The sequence below is a fragment of the Scylla paramamosain genome, unplaced genomic scaffold, assembly GCF_035594125.1.
Source record: "Scylla paramamosain isolate STU-SP2022 unplaced genomic scaffold, ASM3559412v1 Contig35, whole genome shotgun sequence".
NCBI classification, from domain to species: domain Eukaryota; kingdom Metazoa; phylum Arthropoda; class Malacostraca; order Decapoda; family Portunidae; genus Scylla; species Scylla paramamosain.
In genome coordinates this window covers 697501-707425 of record NW_026973700.1, presented here as the reverse complement: position 1 = coordinate 707425, position 9925 = coordinate 697501, and the positions used below count along the sequence as shown (strand labels likewise).

At 47.3% G+C, this 9925-nt stretch overlaps 1 protein-coding gene across 1 annotated transcript in view; it reads right to left on the bottom strand.

Moving 5' to 3' along the window:
• Positions 1-9171: 9171 nt before the first annotated feature.
• The window catches only part of LOC135097877 (uncharacterized), a 1298-nt gene continuing 544 nt past the window's right edge, over positions 9172-9925 (bottom strand). Inside the window, exons 1-2 of the mRNA XM_063999983.1 lie at positions 9784-9925; positions 9172-9568 (exon numbers count right to left, since the gene is read on the bottom strand). The exon at positions 9784-9925 is cut by the window's right edge and continues 544 nt beyond it. Coding sequence (XP_063856053.1) covers positions 9325-9568; positions 9784-9925 — 386 coding nt within the window. The 3' untranslated portion in view covers positions 9172-9324. The remainder of the gene's footprint in view (positions 9569-9783) is intronic.

Below are 9925 nucleotides of genomic sequence, written 5' to 3'. Positions count from 1 at the left end.
TTGCCAGCTTGTGGGTATCCACGTGCTGGGTGAGTCACCACCACTTGGCCGTAAATATGGAGAAAAGAGGATTTGAAAAAGTCCTGGCTAGTCTGGCCCCGGGCTCGTGCGGAGTTCTGCCCCGGGGCTTGGGTGCGTGGGCGGCGCGCGTCCGTGGCTGTGGCTGTTGTTTGGCTGGCTGGATTGATGGCGGTCTCCCTGCTTCCCCTGAGGGTAACCTTGTCTGCCTTGGCCATATATCCTGAGCATATCTCGTCCCCATTAGTACGTCCTCCCTGATAACGTAGCCAAAATTCAAATTGCGCCAGTGACTTTTCCTCCTTTTATAATTCCCTTCTTATCACCCCCCCCTAACCTTACCACTATCCTCACTTCCCCCCTCCCCATCTTTTCACCTTTACTTATTCAAAAAGACCTGACCCAACGCTCACGAGGTACGCGAGTCATCCCAGCTTAGGGTTGTTGCTGCGTCACCCTCCGAATACCCTGACCGCCACACGCCCCGCTCACCGCCAAACTCATCACGGAATCTGCTTGGGAACATCGCCGCACGCTTTACAGTCACGGGACTTCCATCCTGAGGGAGAGGTGTCGCTGTCTTTGTGTGGCTGTCGCGGGGGGACCTGCGAGTCGCTGCTCAGCTGTGCGTCCCTCTCTCCTGACTGGTGTCGAGGCGCCGCGACTGTCACAGCCCCGCCTAGCTACCAGGACAGTGTGGGGGGGCATGGCCAAGAAGTCGAGGCAGTCACAGAGACGCTACCTGTCGCTGTGTGGCCGTTATTAAGGGATGCCATCTTGGACCAGATCTACAAGACGCCACGTCACGGCGGCAGTAAGTGTTGAGCCTCGGCCGGGCACCCTGAGCACAAAGCACAAAGGCAATGTATTGAACACAACATAGAATGAATAGATCCAACACTAACAGTCCCCGTGGTTGACCCTTACGAGTCTCATTGTCCACGAGCTATACAGTATGACACGAGGCAACAGATGCACAGCACAGTAAAGAGAAAGGCTGGTTGGTGAGTGGAGGCGTGGCGAGGCAGACAGGCAGCGGTGCGTCATGGCTGAGGTAGGGGGATCCGAATTCCCTGTAGTGGTGTTAATCTGCCTCCTCCCGCACCTCACCCTTCCTTCCCTTCCTCGCGCCGCCGAGACGCACCCCACATTCCATACAGGCTGCAGAGAGAGAGAGAGAGAGATGAGAGAGAGAGAGAGAGAGCCGTTCACCATTTTTACTGCCTCGCACAGCTGCCATTTTGTGAAGAGATAGGTGGAAAGGGAAAGAGAGAGTGAGGGGACAGCGCACACACTCTCACACACACACACACACACAGGGTAACATTCAAGACTCGTTTCCCTGATCCATCCACACTCGCTCATTATATCTCTTCCTTTCTCTCTGTAGGTAAGACTGACGGCGAGGTATGTCCCTGAAGTGTGCCCCTAAACTGAGGCCCTTAACTGTGTGGCCCTGAAGTGTGTCTTAATTGTGGCGGTAAGTGTCCGGCATGTCTCGTTTTCATTTGAAGTGTTACGGCCGTGTTCATTGGTCCACCAGAAGCTGTGCATTGTGTGTACGTTTGATTCAGATCCAATGCTGTTGTTTTGACTTTATTTAAGGGGTAGGCAAGGCTGGCTGGGGCGTGAAGACCGTCCGGGGCTGTTGTCTGCACCTGTGTGTGTGTGTGTGTGTGTGTGATTAAGACGTCCCTTCCTCTCTCGCTTCTGTCTGTACCTTGCTACCTCTCCGCCCACACACAACACACACACACACACACACAACAGGCACCTGGAGGAAGAGTTATTAGTGTTGCTTAGAGTGCCACGTGATGCTGGGATTAATTAACTGTGGGGCAGGACGCGTGGACAGGCTCGGTGGTGGTGGTGGGTGTAGGACGATTTGGCCACGGATGATTTGCCCACGGACAATTTGGCCACGGGATGTCACCGTAGGACGTTTTGGCCACGGGAACTTCCCAAGGTGGACGTTTTGGCCATGAAACATATTTACTGTAATATATATTATATTTTGTATTATTTACATATTTTCACAATTATTATTAATATTCGTATTTATTACCTAACCTAACCTAACCTAACCTAACCTAACCTAACCTAACAGAACAGATTAGAGAACTTTTTTGGATAATAAAACAGACTAAAGATTTTTTCCTTTACTTAATAAGCAAGCTACTAAGTGCAATAGATTCCTAGTATTTTCTCCCGTGGCCAAAATGTCCTACCCCACCGTGGCCAAAACGTCCTAGGGTGACATCCCGTGGCCAAATCGTCCGTGGCCAAATTGTCCGTATTCCGGTGGTGGTGGTGGTGATGGTGGTGGACTGCTCAGCCCTCTCACCACGACTGTTTTCCAAGGCCACACAGATAATTAGCCTGGTTCTCAAGACCTTTCCGCTTGTTAATAATAAAGAAATCTTGTTAATCTGCCACTACAACTGTAAAAAACACCCTTAAAAGTTTGTGTAGCCTCAACCACAGACTTCTGAAAGTGGTGATGCGGCGCAGTGTTTTGGAACATGGTCCTGAGAGAGAGAGAGAGAGAGAGAGAGAGAGAGAGAGAGAGAGAGAGAGAGAGAGGAGCACACCGGGGGAGGAAAGTGGCCAGCAAGGGTGACGAGTCTAAGGCAGGAGGTGCACAGTTTGTGGTGGCAGACTGATCAGCTTTCTATGTTATTAATAGGAGAAACACCCTTGAGAATCAGGCTAATTATCCCTGTGGGCTTTGAAAATTGTCTTGCTGAGAAAACAACCCGTTTCTGAGTACGGGACTTGGTAACAAAGAGGTGGTGGTGGTGGTGGTGGTGGTGGTGGATGAAGGGGAGGAGCGGAGGGGAGGAGGGGGATTAGCTGGCTCATTAACGAGGGTGGTGGAGATTATTACTCTTTCGCTCTCCTCTCTCTCTCTCTCTCTCTCTCTCTCTCTCTCTCTCTCTCTCTCTGCTTGTCTTCATTATCATGGTCTTTTCTTTGTTCCTTTCTTTCTTCCTGTTTATCATTCCCTCCGCCAGCATCCTTATCATTCCTCAGGGGACTTGGGGGGCCGAAAGTTCGTGGAGAGAGAGAGAGAGAGAGAGAGAGAGAGAGAGAGAGAGAGAGAGAGGGGGGGGGGGGGCAGGCAGGCTTATTGCTTTACTGTACCAGAGATTTTCTTTTTCTTGTTTAATTTTTCCCCTTCTCAACTTTTTTTCAGTCTTATTTTTCTCTTTTTTTCTCTCTATTTTATGGGTGAGGCAACAGCTACCACCACCACCACCACCAGCATACTACAGTACTTGAGTCGCCCTGTTCAGTCTCGGAGTTGTATTCCAATAGGCTTTGCTCTCCCACCACGACCATTTTCCAAGGTCACAGATGATTTGGCGGGTTCCCTCGACAGTTTCACCAGTAAGTAATATAAAAATGTCGTTAATCAGTCACTAGAACCGTAAAAATATCCTTAAATACTCGTGTAAGCTCAGAGGCGTTTTTTTTCACTCTCATTAGTAGTGAAGATGTGGCAAAAAGTTTCTGAAGATGATCCTTAGAATCTTGACAGCCAAACACGCATTGCTGCCGAGTGTTTGCGTCGTGTTAGTGAAGCGACACACACACACACACACACACACACACACACACACACACACACACACACACACACACGCGCGCGCGCGCGCAGGAAAGGAAGGCTCGTGGTGGTGGTGGTGGTGATGGTGGTGGTGGTGATGGTGGTGGTCCTCCCTTATCACCAGAGCAGAGCAGGGAAGAAGAAAAAGCAAGCAAACAAACAAACAAACAAACAACAATAATCACACACACACACACACACACACACACACACACACACACACACACACACACACACACACACACACCAAAACAAACAAAACAAACAAAAATAAACAAGTTTTAAACATCGAAAACTTTAAACGTAGAAAACTTGACTCAAATAAACCCAACCCTGTCTGTTAACGTTCCAAACTGACCTGTCCCTGACCCTGCCTGACCCTCGCTGACCCTGCTTAATCCTGACCTGACCTCACACCCTTCCTTTGACTTTAAAATAACTCTTTCAGCTTAATTCAATGATTTTTTTTAGGAGTTAATATTTGAGAGAGAGAGAGAGAGAGAGAGAGAGAGAGAGAGAGAGAGAGAGAGAGAGAGAGAGAGAGAGAGAGAGAGAGAGCCTCAATTTTCCACATCTAACCTCGCTAGTCATGTTTTAAATTTATCTCGCTTCAAGACACCAGACACCACCAAACACCACACCACGCACACCACAACACCACACACAGCATCAAAACACCCTCTCTTGTTATCGAAACCCACTCATCAACCCACATAAAGAATTCCCGGTGTGTGTGAATGCTCTATGCTCGTGTCTAAAGGGTTGAGGGTCGAGACAAAGGGAGGATGAAGGGAGACAAGGAGAGGAACTAAAGGGTTGAATTTGGGCTGTTTATGTATGCTGGGGGGGGGGGGAGCGTGGAGGTGGGTGGAAGATGTTAGTGGACAATACCTTGCCACCTGTTCCTCCCGCCAGGTGTGATGGAGGAGGGGGAGGAGGAGGAGGAGGAGGAGGAAGTGGTGGTGGTGGTGGTGGTGGTGGTATATTTCAAAACAAGTTATCTCTCTCTCTCTCTCTCTCTCTCTCTCTCTCTCTCTCTCTCTCTCTCTCTCTCTCTCTCTCTCTCTCTCTCTCTCTCTCTCTCGTACTCCATTCACTAAACCAAAACCACGAAATTTAAACCACCTCCTCCTCTTGCTCCCCCTCCGTCAGCAGTAACTGGGGCGCTGGCGTAGGTGGGGTGGACTTTGGGGCGTGGGGGGGCGTGGGTGGGCGGGGATCAAACAAAGAGATCGTGGCGTGGTGTGTGTGATAGCGATGACTCTCCTTGCGGTGCTGATCTCGCCCCCCCACGCCCCCAACAAGCCCCCCGTCAGAGACCATCCTCAAGTCGTGGGCGCCGCCGCTAATGGCCGCCCCTCCTATCTTGTTAGGTCTCCGTCTCACTATCACTATCATTCTCTCTCTCTCTCTCTCTCTCTCTCTCTCTCTCTCTCTCTCTCTCTCTCTCTCTCTCTCTCTCTCTCTCTCTCTCTCTCTCTCTCTGTGCCATCACCACCTACCTCTCTCATCTTGTTAAATTTCATAATTACAGCACACAGTCATCAACCCTTTCACACCATAAATATACGTACATAGAAACACACACACACACACACACACACACACACACACACACACACACACACACACACACACACACGAAGACGCGAGAAGGAAAGAAGGAAGGAAAGAAAATGGAAGGAAAGGAAAGGAAAGGAAAAAGGAAGGAAAGAGACCGAAGGAGAGAGAGAGAGAGAGAGAGAGAGAGAGAGAGAGAGAGAGAGTCATTGTCACTCACTCACAAATCACACCAAATTTAAACAGTAACAAATAAAAGATGGAGAGAGAGAGAGAGAGAGAGAGAGAGAGAGAGAGAGAGAGAGAGAGAGAGAGAGAGAGAGAGAGAGAGAGAGAGAGAGAGTCCCCGCTACACCACCCTCCTACTCTCTCTCTCTCCCTCTCACACCTTCCTCCCCAGTGGTTAATAAAGAAGCCTGCCTGGCCACTCTCACCCCAGGGACACATATTACCTCCCCCTATCAGACTAATTAATCTCCCCTCCTCCCCTCATCTCCTCCGATCATCTCCCCTCCTCCCCTCCCCTCATCTCCCCTCCTCCCCTCATCTCTATTCCTCCAATCTCCAAACTCCTCCTCCTCCTCCTCCTCCTCCTCCTCCTCCTCCTCCTCCTCTGCTGTCCTGTCTCTCTTCCCTGGAGCTAGTTAGAAGTAGTTACCACCAAACTTCTCCTCCTCCTCCTCCTCCTCCTCCTCCTCCTCCTCCTCTGCTGTCCTGTGTCTCTTCCCTGTAGCTAGTTAGAAGTAGTTACCTAACAGCCTTGCAAGAATCAAAAGGTCTGTTGCTGTTTGGCCTTCCTTTGTATTCTTTTGTGTTCCTTTGTATTCCTCCTCCTCCTCCTCCTCCTCTTTCTCCTCCTCCTCCTCGCCTTTTCTTGTTCCTCCCACTTCTTCTGTTTGTTGTTGTTGCTGTTGTTGTTTTTGTTGTTGTTGTTGTTGTCTTTTTCATATCTTTTTGTTATTATTATTATTTTTATTATTATTATTATTATTATTATTATTATTATTATTATTGTTGTTGTTGTTGTTGTTATTTTGTTCCCCTGTTCTTTTCATTTTTTTATAATTATAATATAGATTTTTTTTTTCAAATTTCGCTTCAGAGAGAGAGAGAGAGAGAGAGAGAGAGAGAGAGAGAGATGATGATGATGATGATGATGAAGGCAAAAGAAAATTGAGAGAAAGTAGAGGGATGAATAGAAAGAGTGAAGCGTGGAGGAGGAGGAGGAGGAGGAGGAGGAGGAGGAGGAGGAGATAAGATTATCCCGATGACCAGCCGTGGGTACAGAGAGGGAGAGAGTGAGACTTCCCTAGGGACTCCTCCTTCTCCTCCTCCTCCTCCTCCTCCTCCTCCTCCTCCTGCTTAGCGATGGGAAAAAGTGCGTATCAATGAGAACTTAGAGAGAGAGAGAGAGAGGTGAGATTATGAGAAATAGAATCTCTCTCTCTCTCTCTCTCTCTCTCTCTCTCTCTCTCTCTCTCTCTCTCTCTCTCTCTCTCTCTCTCTCTCTCTCTTTTCTTCCTTCTTTTCTCCTTCCTTCAGACAGCCAACACTCGCCTCCTTACTGACAGGCTTAGAGAGGGAGGAGGAGGAGGAGGAGGAGGAGGAGGAGGAGGAGGAGGAGGAGGAGGAGGAGGAGGAAGGGAGAAAAAGCGGAGGAGTTGAGAGGGAACGATAAGTCACGTGGAAGATAACGAATTGTAGAGAAACACGCAATGTTACACACACACACACACACACACACACACACACACACACACACAGAGAGAGAGAGAGAGAGAGAGAGAGAGAGAGCGCTTAAGGACACAAAGTGAGAAATCAGAGCAAATACTGTCCTTCTTCTTCTTCTTCTTCTTCTTCTTCTCCAAGAGTGTATAATCTCCACTTCACAAGAGAAAAAAATAAATGTGTCTTAAATAAATGTCTCTTAAATGAACATATTCTTCCAGGTGTTTAGCTAAATACTTGTGTACCGAGGAGGAGGGAGGCAGGGAAAATGTGCCGAGCCCCGCCAAGCCCCGCCCCGTCCCGCCCCGTCCGCCGCGGCTACGGTACCAATCCCCTTCTCTCACCATCAATATTTAGCGTAATTTCCAGGGTTTTCCAGGTGTTTTCAGGTATTTCTAGACTCGGGTATATAGCAGGAGGTGAAGGAAGAGGATGTGAAGCGGAGAGGAGGAGTATGAAGAGGAGGGGAGAGGAGAAAAGGGTGCTGGGGAGACGAGGGGAAAAAAAGAACACTTCGGCCCAAAGTCGACATTGTTTTCTTTTTTTTTTTCTTTTTAGCGGAGTTAGCATTGTTTTGATATTGAATTTATTAATACAAAAAAATATAGCATGTTAAAATATACAACAAGGTCTGCTGTAGCTGTGTTTTTGTTTGTGGGTAAAATACATTTTCGGCATCGTATTGATTTTAACTTTTTTGTTGTTAGATCGCCTAGGATTGTTTTAGTATTTGATTTAACACTTAAAAAATATAAGAAACGTGTCCCGAGTAATAACATCCAGTACAGTATGTTTAATTTTAAAATACGTCCAACGCCGAATATGAAAACTTAATTTCATTATTCGGAGAGGAATTTGTTTTCTTTATTTAGCTGAAAAGTAAAAAAAAAATGTATTCAGGATATTCAATATAATCTAGTCAGGCTGTGTTTTCTTTCACGATGTTATGAGTTTTTTGTGGAGCCGTTCGTAAAAATTACACATCGTTTATCGGAGATTTCGTTATTATTATTGGGTTCGGAAATCTTATATTTTGAGTATTACTTAAAATATGAGGCGAGTCGGAAAATATTGTGCATTCTAGTGAGGGCGTCTTCTTCTTGCGATTTTCAAAATGAATTACGTAACGTAAATATACGGGCCGAGCCGAACACTCTCCCTGCCTCCCTCCCTCTCCGTACATCAATATTTAGCTAAACTTCAGAGTGCTTCCAGACTTAGACGAGAAGGAGAATTAATTAACCTCAAAGATATTTACATAACCCCGAAATGCCTCCAATAAACGTGACGTCATCAGAGCCAGACCAAAGCCTTCCCTCCTGGTTGCCCGTGTCTCTTCCTCGACATTTCTCTCAATTTCCAGGGTTTTGCGGACATTTCCAGGCATGTTGCAGTGGTAGTAGTATTAGTAGTAGTAGCAGTGGGAGGAGGAGGAAATGAGGAATGGAGGAGGTGGAGGAGGAAGAGAAGGAAATGAGGAATAGAGGAGGTGGAAGGATTGGAGAGAGAGAGAGAGAGAGAGAGAGAGAGAGAGAGAGAGAGAGAGAGAGAGAGAGAGAGGTTGGTACGGGCGCCGCATTTTGGTGACCGTCCTGGCCACTTGAAGCAAGATGTACATGCGTGTTGTAAAGGTCCGATCATTTTGTCTCCAGTGCGCATCGTGACAAAATTAAATGTTTAATTGTTACGTTCGTTCACTTGATGAGAGACAAGAAAAAATATTGCCGAGGAAGACTCAATCGGACTCCTCTTCCTCCTCCTCCTCCTCCAGGGAGGAGGAGGAGGAGGAGGAGGAGGAGAGGGGGGATTAGTGGGAGGAAGAGGGAGGAGGGTTAGGGAGGGCTAGAGAGGGAGGAGGGGGGAGAAGGTTAGTGGGGGAAGAGAGAGAGAGAGAGAGAGAGAGAGAGAGAGAGAGAGAGAGAGAGAGAGAGAGAGAGAGAGACCAACCGACCGACCCACCCACCCACCCACCAACACCACCATCACAACTACCACCACCATTACAACCACCACCACCACCACCACCTCCATCACAGACGTAAATGAGGTGGCAATGACTGTTAATGCAAGCTAGTTTGTATGATAAGCACTTGCCTGGCAGCACACCTCGCCCTTACACAGCCCAGCAGACCCTTCATTGGCAGGTCCAAGGGAGGAGGTGGGACAGACGAATGTAGGAAAAAATGGCACCGGAAAGAATGGCACAGGAAAAAATGGCACAGGAAAAAATGGCACAGAAAAATAAGGCACAGGAAAAAATGGCACATTGTTTAGTCTAGGAAAAAATGGCACAGTACAAAATGTGCTAAAAAAAACTCAAGCTAAAAACGATACAATCAGACAGTACAATCAGCTAAAATTTGTTCACACTTTATTTCTATACATTTTACTGACTTTTCTTATAATGCTTAGGACTTCCATCGAATGTTGTGACCCGCTCCATGTAAAAACTCCTCAACTGATTTGCGACCATCACGGCGATCTTGGCAGAGGTTCTTCATTCGTGTTTGTAGATTCTTGTACACCCTCTTCTGCCGTTTCTTGGGAGGCTCGCCACGAGATTCTAGCACCAACTGGGTAGCTACAACAGCATGGTCAGCTTGGATCCACTGGATTGCCCGCCATATTGTTGGGTGACTGTGACCAACCAACCTAGGAAAGTGATTATCGTAAATAGTTTGAGTTGCGTGGTAACTAACTAACCAATGACCATTCTAAGCTAAGCACAGTTATTCTGCTGGACTTAAAGCTCTAACAAAAAACAAAAACAAAAACAACGTGAAGCGCATCTTTTTAAAATAATTATAAAATGTGAAGAATATAATATAAAGTACCAAGTTACAAACATTTCCATAAATTTAACCAACCTGCTGTATCGATTGTTCCATCCCTCACATAAGTTGTTCGTGCGAGACTCGTCTCGAATAGTTGCTTCATGCACATTCCAGATTTCTGGAGGAAACCGTGGAGGAATGAGGCGGAGCTGAACTCTTGGGATCTCATTGTCAT